Genomic DNA, 12,357 nt, shown 5'->3' on the forward strand with positions numbered 1-12,357 from the left:
CAGCTCATGGCCCCTGAGTCCTCCCGTGGGGTCAGGTGGGGCGCAGCCCCCCGGTGCTGTCAGCTCATGGCCCCCGAGTCCTCCCGTGGGGTCGGGTGGGGCGCAGCCCCCCGGTGCTGTCAGCTCATGGCCCCTGAGTCCTCCCGTGGGGTCACAGCTGCTCTTGTTTTCCTTGGTTGCTGGGGAGTCTGCCGAGGAAAGTACAGCGTGTTTTATAAGAAAATGCGGAACCACCTCAGCCCCCCTTCAGGATCAGTAACAACACGACTCCCATACCCAGGGGGGCAGGTGGACTGGCGGTTTAGAGCTCACTGGCTGGGGGGCGCGGGCCAAGGGGGCCCCGGCTACTCACTCTCCACCTGTCCGAGCCTGTGAAATGGGCGTGACACCTGCCTGCTTTACCCAGAGTCAGGGCTTATCCTGCGTGAGCTGTAGTCATAGGAATAATAGTGCAATGGTAGCTCGCTAACATTTATTAAATGTGTGTTGTGTGCCAGGGACTGGGCCTTGCCTGCATTCACCGAAGCCTAAGAGGTAAATGCTATTATTAGCTGTCTTTCATAGCTAAGGAAATGGTGGTTCAGAGAGGTTAGGTAAGGTGTTCTGAGTCACACAGCTAGTATGTCATGGAGCTGAGATTTGACTCAGTCAGGCTGGTTCTGGACACTGGGCCTGGAGGCACCCTGCCTCGTGGAATGGTTGCAGACAGTCAGGCCTGGCATGGTTGTTGCTCAGTCACTGAGGGTCCAGGCTTCCTTCTATCAATATCTTCCTGCTCAGTTATCCTCACACTGGCACTTACCCTCTGTGGTCCAAGACGGCTGCAGGAGCACCAGACATCACATTTAAGTTCCAAAGGTACATAGATCCCAGCTGAGTCAGCTCTTCAAAAAGACTCTTTCTAGAGGCTTTTTGGCACACCTTTCCCTCCAGCTCCTTGGTAGAACCTCTTCACGTGGCCATGCTTAGCTGGAAAAGAAGCTTCCCTGAATAGAATCAGCTTTCTGGTGCTGTGTAAGAAGGGAGGATGGAGGTTGGGTAGGAAGCTAGTGGTCTCTGCTACAGTGGGTGTTCAGATTAATTTTGTTGAGATGGACTGAAGGACGGAAGGAAGGAGCAAACAGATGGACAAGTGAATGGAAAACCTTGTGTCTGTGAGGTAACAGCGATTTCTAAAGCAGTCCGGTCCAAGGAGTCTGTGTGGAAGCCCCTATAGGCTCTGGGCAATTTGTAAATGCCTCGTGTTCCCTACCATCTAGAGATGGGCCCAGGGATTTCGGCAAGTGGCGGGAAGCTGAGGGGGCGGGGGACTCCGAGGGGCCCCTGGGGTGACGTGGACAGATACCACTGTCCCTTCCTCAGCGATACACCCCATGACATTGCAGTTCAAGGGCAGACACTTCCTGGGCAACCTCTATGTGCCCCCCTCAGCACAGGGCCCTGGGGATGGAGGAGAGAACAGAGGGATGCAGGGGCTGCCTTCAGGACACAGGGCGGGGAGGGAGGTCAAGGGAGAGAGGGTGAGATGCCTGTGGGACACAGGAAGTAGCGTGCGCACTGCACAGGGCGCTGTCAGGGTCCTGCATCCCGCCCTACCAGGCAGGTCCTAACTTCCCCTCTCCGGGCTGGTGAGGCCGGTGCTTCTTAGTGGTGCTGCTGAAGCTCCATGTCCTGTAGAAGCTCCCTGGTGTGTCGGGTGGTGCTCTTTCCTTTTTTTAAAATCGAGTGGAGGGCTTCCCTGGTGGCGCAGTGGTTGAGAGTCCGCCTGCCGATGCAGGGGACACGGGTTCCTGCCCCGGTCTGGGAAGATCCCACATGTCGCAGAGCGGCCAGGCCCGTGAGCCATGGCCGCTGAGCCTGCGCGTCCGTAGCCTGTGCTCTGCAACGGGAGAGGCTACAGCAGTGAGAGGCCCGCGTACTGCAAAAAAAAAAAAAAAAAATCGAGTGGAGTTGCTCTTCTCTTGGCCTTGGTATTTTCTCACCCAGTATTTGCTTGTTTGCTGCAGCCTTGCTGAGCCCCTGCCCTGGGCCTCAGGCACCGTACTAACCTGCCTTCGGCTCCCAGACTTGATGGGGAGGGGAGCTAGGAACCAGGAGATGCGGCCCAGCGGATGAATAAGCCTCTTGGTGAAGGAGGAGCTGGGAGCCCTCCAAGACCCGGGAGAGCTTCCCCAGGAAGGGGAGGAGGGAGGGGAGGGGCAGGGCCTGGTACCGACAGGTGCCCCATAAACACTTGTGGACCAGGGACCGAAGTGGTCCTAATGCCCCGGGCAGGCGGTGGGGAGCATCATGTATTACTTTAATTTTCCAAATCTGAATAAGGGACCGACATCCGTGGTAAAAAAATAGCACATCTCACTCCTACTCCATCTCTGCCCAGAGGCTGCCGCTGTCCGTGGGCTGTTTGGAAACACTCAGAGGTGGGTTTTACACGAGCAGTAATAACCATGATGGTAACTAGCCTCCTCTGTACTGAGTGGACAACCCTCCCTGCACGGGGCTGAGCCATCCTCGGGAGATCACAGGCCCGGGAGGGAGAGGGCAGAGCCCCCGACTCCACGCTCAACACGGGTGATTAATCCCAAAGCTGGCTAGAAGAAGAAATGATAAGCATGACTTGTCGTGCTCGAAGCACTTTATTTTAATGTAAGTCATTCAGAGGTGCATTTATTCAGACGGCATCAAAGACTTCACACTGCAGAAGGATCTACAATTAGTGTTCTTTATCGTGTGAGACAAACGTTGGATGCATCTTCTACTGTTCCTAGCGCCGACTTCTCTGTAGAGGAGTGAGAATTCAAGACGCCTGGAAGCAGAGTCCTCCCAGAGATGGGAAACCCCATCGTTCACTCGTTCGTCTCCCACACTTGCCCGCGACAGCTGTGTTTCAACATCCTGCCTTTACTGACTTCAGAGCAGCCAAGTCGGTTCTCATAGAAATAACATTTTCTTTTTCCATCCATATTGAATCATTTAATCAACGTGCATAAAGTCTGATTAAATCACCTAATTACAGAAACGAGTTCACCTGGTTCGCATAGGTTAGGGAACAAGGAGACCAGTTCCTGACAGGTGCACCAGCTCTCTGTGGGAACAGACTGCACGGGGCCGGGGCTGCCTGCCACGTGTGCTCAGTGGGGTCTGCCTTTCCAGAAGGACTGGGAGTGTCAGTTAACCCGGGTTCAGATAAGTGGAGGTAACTCGAGAGAGCTTCTCCCATAGTACTGTCATCCTCGTTTATGGAGAATGGAGGCTGTGTCTGTGAGACCCAGAGGCCCAGCTCCAGTGGGAGGTGTATATTAAGCGGTTTATGGCAGGACATTGCTGACGGCATCTGTGGGGAGGCCGTCGGGAAGGGCCGGAACTCCCAGGCGTGGACCGAGGCTGCTGTCTACAGGCAGAATTTCCTCTTTACCAGGGAGCCCCAGCCCTGCTCCTAATGCCCTTCCACTGATTGGACCAGGCCCACCAGACCATCTAGGACAGGCTCCCTTAGTTCAAGTCAACTGATTATGGATGTTAAATCACATCTACAAAACACCTCCACCATGGCACCTAGGTGAGTGATGGACTGCAGAACTGGGGACGGGGCCTTACCAGGTGGACTCCACCAACTGACGGCCCCAGGGCCAAAGGCAGCAAGAAGTTCGTGAGCAGATGGGGGATCCCAGAGCTGATTTGTGGAGAAGTTAGAATTCACACCAAGGCTGGGTTCGGAGCCCAGTTTTATTTTCATGCTCCGGAGTCCAGCCAGGTGGGCTTCCAGGGAGGACCCATCGAGAAGCGCCCGTGCTTTCCCACCCCTGCCTGGAGCTCTGTTGCTAGCGGACCACAGTGTCTCCAGCCAGGCTCTAAACGGACGCCAGAGCTCTGCCCTGAACTCTGCCATCAGGCACCGTGTCCTTATGAACTCCCCAGAAAACATCTGCTTAGACCTGAACTGTTGGTCAAAGGATAAATACCTGCATTTGTAATCTTGGTAGATACCAAAATGTCATCATCAGAGCTCGCCTGAAGAGCACACTCTGAGGCCCGGGGTTGGAGGTGAAGGATGGGCCCCCCTTGTCCAGCCAGAGGTCTTCCTGGAGGAGGTGAGATGTCTGCCTGAGAGCACAGGGTTTAGGTCAGCTGCTCTGTGGCCCCTGGCAAACCTGGGGAGGTTCCGTGGGCTGTCACTGTGATGGGCCAGGCCAGGGGGTCGGGCGTCCCACAGGCGAGGGCACTTCCTGAGCAAGGAAGACTCACGCCCACCGCACTTGACCGTCAGTGTCCCTCGGATGCTCGGAGGGTCCAAAGCTGTTACAATGACCTGAGCCTGCAACGTGGGTGTGCAGTGGACACACACAGGGAGATCTGGCAGTCTCGTCACAGTTTCCCTGAACACAGGTGTCTTGGAAATTGACACACCTGGTTTCATTCAGAACTTTACCGAGAATTGCTCATTTCGGGAAATGGCTCCTCCGTGGCGCCGTCACTGTGGGGGTGTGACCAGTACAGAGCCCAGTCTCTGCGTTCGTAGCTGCCGCTGTTGTCATGGTGATGGTTTTGCGTAAGTGCTTTCACCACATCACGTGACGTGCTCACACTGAGTGCTTATGTATTGAGTATATGGTATTCGATTAAAACTTGCCTTCCCTTCTTCCTCCTGTGTGTTACAGCCGGACATCACACTGACTTTTAAAAATTACGCATGTCGGTGGGTTGCGGTAAAGGGGGCGTGACAGAATACTTGTTAAAGACGGAGTGTAGAGTCTAATGGGGTTGGGGATCCTGAGTTAGGAGAAGGATGCCTGTGCCGAGGGAGACGTGAGCAGCTCAGTGTGGGAGTCCCTGGGCGCAGGGTCTGGGGAGGGTCCCCGCAGACTCGCTGGCCTCGTGGGGCTTGGACTTGGTCCTGAGTGTGGTGGGACCCCGGGTTTGAGGTCATGGTGAGAGTGGGGGTCACGTTTCAGAAAGGCCAGCCCGCGGCTGTGGGAGGCATGGAGTGAGGGGGTTGGACATCTGAGGTGTCGGTGCTGGAACCCTGTAGACTCGGAGATGCCTGGGGGCTGGGAGCAGAGGGTGGCTCGGGGTCTGGCGTGAGTGCGTGGACCACAGCAGGTGCCAATCTCTGAAACAGGGACACTGGACCGTAAGCAAGTACTAGGAGGTGGGGTCGGATGCTAGGCCGGCTGGAGTGCCTGGGTCACAAGATGCCGTGATGGGGACCTGCGGCCAGCGCCTCGCCAGGCAAGCCCCTAACAGGCTGATAATTCGTCCTCGCAGGGTAACTGCAAGAACAGAGGGGACTAAGGTTTGGGGGACGCTGCTGTTCCCCAGCGTGGACAGCTCCGCCCCTCAGAGCCTGCAGCCAGGCTCTGGTCTCTGTGTGGCCTCGTCTCCGTGTCATCTCCTGGAGAGGCTCCCCTCCCTGGCCCTCTCTCCCTGGTCTGCCTACGTGTCCCTGTGGTCCCCCCACCCTGACAGCACCCGTGGGAACAGAGGGGCCTGCGCCTCTGGGGAACCCCGTCCCAGGCGGGGACTCCGGTGTTCCGTGGCGACTCGAGGCTGGCAGTGGAGGAGGACTCGTGTCCCCAGGAAGGAGCTCCCACAGTAGCCGGCATCCCTGTGGGCGGGGAGCTGTCTGTTCTGTAGCTGTGGCTTCTCCCCAGGAAGGCATTCGGCCTTGTTTGGCGGGATTGTGTCTCGGTTCTTGCCCGACGCTGAGGTGACTTTAGGCGTTTCCTTGAGCCCCGCGGGGAGGCAGTGGCGATTCGGGGCACGTGCAGTGCCGGGGGGCAGTCCTGGCCGGCGGGGGCATGACCCGCAGCCCCTGGAGCCGTGCCTGGTGCGAGGTCCCGCGAGGGTGTGTGAGGGACGATTCCGACACGGCCACTGACTACAGGCGGGCCTGCTGCATGTCAGGCACCTGGCTTGGGGCTTCTGGGCCATTTCACTTACCCCATAGCCACCCCGACAGGTGGTACTGTCATCAGCCCCTTGTGGGAGAGGAGGCGGGAGCCCAGAGGGCGCCACCGGCCCGTGCACGGAGGGTGCGTGGCGGCCCTGCGCCTGAGCTGGCGGATGGGAGACAGGTGTGCCTGGAAAGAGGTATGACTGTGCGTTCATCCTCCCCAAGGAAGAAAGCCGGCAGCTGGACACTCCCGTGGGGCGCTCAGCCGGGGCCACTTGTCCACGGCGGGCCGCAGAGCTGAGGTTTGGACCTGCTATCCTTGGGCCATGTCAGGTGCTCCCGGGAACACGGACCACTCGCCCCCAATGTGTCTCGGAGGCAGAAGGGGGTCCTGAGGACGAGGAGGGGGTTCCCAGGGCCCAGCCCCCTCAGGACCCTGGTCCCACAGGTGACCCAGATGGAGGGCCCGCAGGGGAGCGAGGCCACTGGGAGGGGAGCCGCGGGGGCGATGAGAGTCAGCTGCTGTGCTCCAGCTGTGCTGCCAGGGGTGGGGAGGGCCAGGGAGGTGTGGGTCTGGAGTAGCCAGCTCTCCCAAACATCAAGGGAAGCTGCAAAACTGATTTTTTAGAGTGAAAACTCCCGGTCGATTAATACTTGGTTCATATTCACATTTTTTAAAATATCGGGTGAGCCGAAAGTGCGGCTCCTTGCTGAATTTGGACCGTGGTGCTCTGATGGGTCAGGCGGCCAGGCTGTCCCCCACCGCGGGGGTCAGGGAGGTTGCCGGCAGGGTGGAGATGGCAGCTCTGTTGGCTGAAGCTGGAGAAGACCTGGGCCCACCACACCCGGGGAGCAGTGTAGAAGCTGGTCGTCGTAATAATACCCGCACCTGCTCACGTGCCGGCCTCCTCCGTGTCTTAGTATTCTCGACCCCCTCGGCACCCCTGCAGGTGAGGGCCAGGGGATTGGAGGCTCAGGTAGGGGGGCACTAGCCCCTGTCACCTCACCGGCAGAGGGGCAGAGCTGGGACTTGAATTGAGACTCTGCCTGTGTCCTGCCCCTGGTGCTGGTCTGGGGGATCTAAGTTTGCAACCTGAGGGATGTGGACGGTATAACCACATCACTTATTCTCCTGAAACCCACTCTGGGCACCCTGGTCACCCGGCCGTCAGTGGCCTCGTGGCTCCCCTCCCTCCACCCGTTCTCCCCCATTCCTCCCTGTTCGTGCGTCACCTGCTCACTGACGGGCTGTCAGGTTGTTTCCCATATTCACAGCACAGGGTCAGGTGCAGAGTTCGGCCTTCACCGCAGACCTGTTCAGAGGAGATGCCGGAGGGCTGGGGAGCCCCTATGGGGGCCCTCACACCCACACTGCATGCAGACCCGCAGCTGCCATGCCCCCCACCCTGTCCTGTCCCAGGTGGCCTGTACGTTTACCTCCTACTCAAGTCCCCAGGGCCTGTCCAGTGCACTCCTGGTCCCCCAGCATGCCCGCCTCTCTTGTGTGAACAGGCGTGGGGAGGGGAATGGCAGGGGGTAGGGCAGGTTCCCTCTCTCCTGGTTTCTTTTCTTGGTGTCGCTCCCACGCCCACGCAGCGCTGTAATTGGCTGCCACATTCCTGCTTTCTCAGCGGGGAGAGTCAGAAATAGACTGTGGCTTCCCCAGTTCCAGGCGGCACCTGCTCATCGCCCACAGCGGCAGCTTCTGAATAAGGAGGGAGCGGCCCGTGGGTGGAGCCGGGGAATCCCTCAGGGTGCTGAACTCTCCTACCCCACCGCTCCTGAGGCCCCGCCCCTCCTGAGGCCCCGCCCCTTCACCCCCAAAGCCCTGCCGCCTTGGGGCTGTCTCCGCACGTCCTGGAGAGCCCCTTGCTGCTGAGGTGCCAAAGCAGGGGTGCTCTGGCAGCATCCCTCCTGGACCACACCAAGCACACGCCTCGGAGAGGGAGAGGAGCCAGCATCCCTTCATTTGCTCCTTGTTCAGGCTACTTGTGTTTGCCTGTGCCAGGCCCTGGGGCCTACGTGGGGAATAAGACCTGGTCTCATCTGTAAAGTGGGCATAATCATGTCTGCCCTTGATATTAGGGCTGTCGCCACTCCTGCTTTGGGAAGTCCCAGCCCGTGTGGAGAGTGGTGCTGAGTCTCAGGCAGCAAACGGGCAGAATATTGTGTTTAATATGTACTTAGTCCAACGGGTATTAATTTGGAATTTGCAGTGTTTTCAGTCTAGAGCCAATACCTCCCCTTGTCTTGAATAGTTCGTGGGCCCTCAGCCACTCACAGGCCTGTGGCACCTGTGCTTCCCGTCTGATGGGGCTCCCCCTGAACAGCTCGGGGGCAGGTTCTTCTCTGTCCTCCTCTGGAAAGCAGTCCACAAGTGCTTCCGAAGGTGCATCCCATCCTGGCCCGCCCGTGCTCCATCCTGCCCTGCCTGCTTCACACCCTTCAGTGCCTTCTGGGCTCTGGGAATAAACCCAGACCTCACCAAGGACTGCAGGTTGGGTGGGTCCTGCCCCATGGACACACACCCCCACTCAGTCCAAATGGCACTGCAAGAGTCCTTCTGATCTCAGGATCTTTGCACGTGCTGTGCTCTTCCCTCCCCTCCTGGCTTAGCGATCCCCACTTATCCTTCTGATCTCAGATCTCAAGGCAAGCATCACCTTCTCAGGCAGTGCCTCTGTCCAGGTGGGCCCACCTACTCTAGGCTTTCATAGTACTGTCGGCTCTTCTTCCTAGCGCTAGTCACCACGCAGAAATGCGTGGTTGTTTGTGTGATGATGGGCTGAATGTCTGCCCTCCCGAGCCTGTGCTCCTGAGGGCAGGGCTGGGTCTAACTTCTCACCACCACATCCCAGGGCCAGGCGTGTCCTATAGGCTCACTAAACATCTGACACGGAAGGTCAGGTTAACTCAAGGTAAAAGTTCTCAGTCTCATGAAGTGGGGTGTCAGGTAGAGGTAGGGGCGAGTCTAGATGGGGGCTCTCGACCTGCAGCACCACCCTTCCCCCTGTGATTGGGGTCCCACAGGGAGGGGATCGGGCTGGCGGTGCTACCCAGGGCCCTGGGCCCTCTCGTGCAGCTGTGGGCTCCTGGACTCCCTCTGGGTAGAGGGGCAAGTTGGTGAGAACCCAGTAGGCTGCACTTTGCTCACAGCTGTGTACCTGCAGGGCTGCGTCCACCCAGCAGACTTACCCCTTCTGGACCATTCGGAGGTGCCCTGTGGGCCCGCTTTGGCCTCACCCTGGCAGCATCCAGGAGGTGCATAGCAGCCAGCTGGAGACCTGCCTTCGCGCCTCGGGCCAGTGGCGGAGGTTTTGGTGCTGAGATGTCCACACTTTCTGAGAACTCAGTCCATGACCAGCTGACAACCCACAGGCTGGGTTTTCTCCAGACAGTTTTTGAGAAACCATTGTCCTGAGCAAGCATGGTAACAGGTGCATTTGTGCATTTTCTCATTCAATTTTCTCACCTCTGTGAAGGTCTGTTATTAGTCCTCATTTTGGAAGAGAACAGGGCTCCAGGAAGAAAAAGCCTCTGTCGGGGCAAAGTGAGTGGAGGTTTGGGGGTACTTTTCAGGTTTGAGGAGATGTGTGGCCTCATCCTCAGCTGTCCCTGTGGGCGTCCTGGCTGGTCAGCTGGCAGCCACTAAGCACCAGGCTCTGCACGCCTTGTGGATTCTCCACAACTCTGCCAGAAGTTTCCTCTTCCAGGAAGTCTGCCTTGATCACTCCTCCCGGCCCTCCCCAAGCCCAGCACGTGAGCAGTTAGGAGACACCGTCTAGAAATGTGATCTTCCCAAGGCTGGCTCCTTCTCTTCCTGCGGTCTCTGTGGAAATGGATCTTCCCTGAGTTCCCCCTACCCCATCACTCATCCATCACATCCTCCCCGCCCCCCATGTTGTCTTCTCCATGGCATTGACCACTCCCTGGGGTGGTCTTGTTTGTTTACTGTTGTCTGCCGCCGCCTTTAGACTGTGAGCTTTCCAAGGGCAGGGACCACTGTGTCCTGGGGCTTGGAGCAGTGCCTGGCACAGAGCCAGTGCTTGCCAGTCACTCAGTGAGTGAGTGAGTGAATGGATGGCGTTTGGGGGATTTTGACCAGGCTGAGGGAGCCCCACCCAAGGAGCTTGGGAGGGATTGGGGGGCCGTGGCCCTGGCCCCTGGGTGCCAGCCAGGAGTTGTGGGGGGCAGGTTCAAGTCTCAGCAGACATCCAGACAAGATGTTGGGCAACCACCCAGCAGCCAGCAGACACACAAGCCCCCAGAAGAACCCATCAGCAGACTGAGCCCCCGGGCCGCCCTGGGCTGTGTGCTGCGACAGGGGTTATAAACGGGAGGCAAGTGTTTATGGAAGCGACATCCCCTTTGGGGCAGAGTATTGTGGACCCACGTTGTGGGCATTCGGATGCTCAGCCTGTTGTCTCTGTGCAGTGGCTACAGGATCCGGAAGTGGGAAGCTTTCTGGCTCTGCCCCAAGGACAGCATTATTGGAGTTACAAAAATAATTGGAGCTTGGCATTAATTTTGGCTAATTATGCCTCCCTCTTCTGACAAGCCTTTTATTTATGTATGTATTCTTTTCGTTTTGGCTGTGTCCTCCAACTCCCTTAATGAGAGGCCATTTGAAAGGAAATGATCATTTGTCTTCCTATCTCTCAAACCGGGCGGGTAGGGCTGGTGGCGGGAGGGGAGCTGTGGGCGTGGCCGGCTCCGCGCGCTCAGCCCAGGAGATTCCCAGCCTGGATTGGATGCGCTTCCTCTCTACGCGCCTCGGCTCCTTGCCCGTAGAGGCAGGAGCTCCCTCCATCACCACCCTGGTGGCGGGTGGCGGGTGAGGCTGGACCGCGGTAGGAGCAGGACCAGTGCGAGTGCCAGTGTCCGGGTCGCCGGGAGCTGGGGACACAGAAGCTGGAGACGCGGCTGCCCGCCCCTCCCTCCGCCAGCGGGCAGGGGACCATCTCCCAGGTGGATCTCCGCGCAGCTCGGACGCGCCGCCTGGGGAGCCGTCCAGCCCGCCGGGCTGGCAGTAGATCTGGACATGAAGAGCTGCTCGTCTGGAAGGGGAGCGCGGACTGCCCCAGCCGCCCGGTGACAGAGGACCGCCTCCCTGCCGCGCGGGGGTCTAACTCGATTTGCCCGCAAGAGGCAGCCGCCGGAGAAGGTCCCCCTCCCCTCCTCCCGCTTTTGGGGAGGCGATCTTCAGCGGGTGCACCACCGGCCTGGGACCCTCGTAGACCTTGGGTGCAATCCGCCGGCAGCCACCATGGTGCAAAATGTAATTCTAGTGTTTTTCCGCAGACGGCTGAGCCAAAGACCCGCCGTGGAAGAACTGGAGAGAAGAAACATCTTGAAACGTGAGTAGCGGGTGACGCTCTGAGGCTCCCCTCACGTGTGCTGAGGCTGCTGCGGGAACCCGGTTCTGTGGCCTGAGCCCTCCTGGCTTCCCATTAGGTCTGGGGTGCTGAGGGACTCTGAAAGCAAGCCCCCGGGAAAGTTGAAACACCCAGGCACATCCTGTTTAAAATTAAAAAGGAAGAAAGCTCTCCTAGCACCGTTAAAGACGTCCCTACCCCAGGGTTATCTCATTGGTCGGCCCTGCAGATGGAAGGGAGACGAATCCATGTCCTTTTGCAGGCTGGGTCTCAAGCAGGTGTCTGTCCCTGGCAGTCTGGGACATCACAGGCAGGTGTGGACAATGTATAAATCCTACCAGGGAAGGACTCGCCCCTTGGTGGTTACAGCTGGGGCATAAAGCAGCTCGAAGGAACGGAGAAGCCTTGGGAAACGTTGCCTGTGGCTTAGAACCCCGCGATTCCAGGCCCCTCCCTCCTGGCTTCACACCCCTTGGGCTTCCCCAGTTACGTGTGCGGTTGTGACATGTGCCGAACACCGGTGTCCAGGGATAGCCTCCACGATGTAGCGAACACTGTCCCATCTCATTAAAGCCATTGATGATTTGGGTGGTACAACCCTTTGGAAAGTGTTTCTCACATACTTCTTGTGTATCTGGTCAACAGACTTTAGTTTGCGAGACATTTTCTACAAAAAGTATCTTCTAAGGGCCTAGATTTTAAAAATATTTTCATTTTCTCCCCTCTTTATGGATGAACACTGCAGACATTCTCTGAGTTTGGTTTTTCATCCCATGAACATCTTTTTACAAAGTTAAGATGGTCCCGAGGCTGACCTTCTGTCACAAAGTAGACAGCAGAACCTCTGGTCCAGGTGCCGCGTCCTGTTGATTCCTTCCCCCTGTCTTTGCCTCCGCACCTTTATTAACTGCCTGGAAGACTCCCTCCTTTATAGACTTGGAAATATTTAAACCCTACGATTAAGAATTCTTTGTTTTAGGGACTTCCCTGGCGGTCCAGTGGTTAGGACTCTGCACTTCCACTGCAGGGGGCTCGGGTTCGATCCCTGGTTGGGGAGCTAAGATCCTGTAAGCCGCGTGGCACAGCCAA

The 12,357-nt window shown here is 57.8% G+C and overlaps 1 protein-coding gene across 3 annotated transcripts in view; it reads left to right on the forward strand.

Annotated features, from left to right (window-relative positions):
* PHACTR3 (phosphatase and actin regulator 3) overlaps positions 1-12,357 on the forward strand; it is a 238,390-nt gene that overhangs the window by 214,925 nt on the left and 11,108 nt on the right. For all 3 annotated transcript variants that reach the window (XM_067708625.1, XM_067708624.1, XM_067708626.1), the window contains exon 9: positions 11,195-11,250. In XM_067708625.1, the coding sequence (XP_067564726.1) occupies positions 11,195-11,250 (56 nt within the window). The remainder of the gene's footprint in view (positions 1-11,194; positions 11,251-12,357) is intronic.

The sequence above is a fragment of the Pseudorca crassidens genome, chromosome 15, assembly GCF_039906515.1.
Source record: "Pseudorca crassidens isolate mPseCra1 chromosome 15, mPseCra1.hap1, whole genome shotgun sequence".
Taxonomy (NCBI): domain Eukaryota; kingdom Metazoa; phylum Chordata; class Mammalia; order Artiodactyla; family Delphinidae; genus Pseudorca; species Pseudorca crassidens.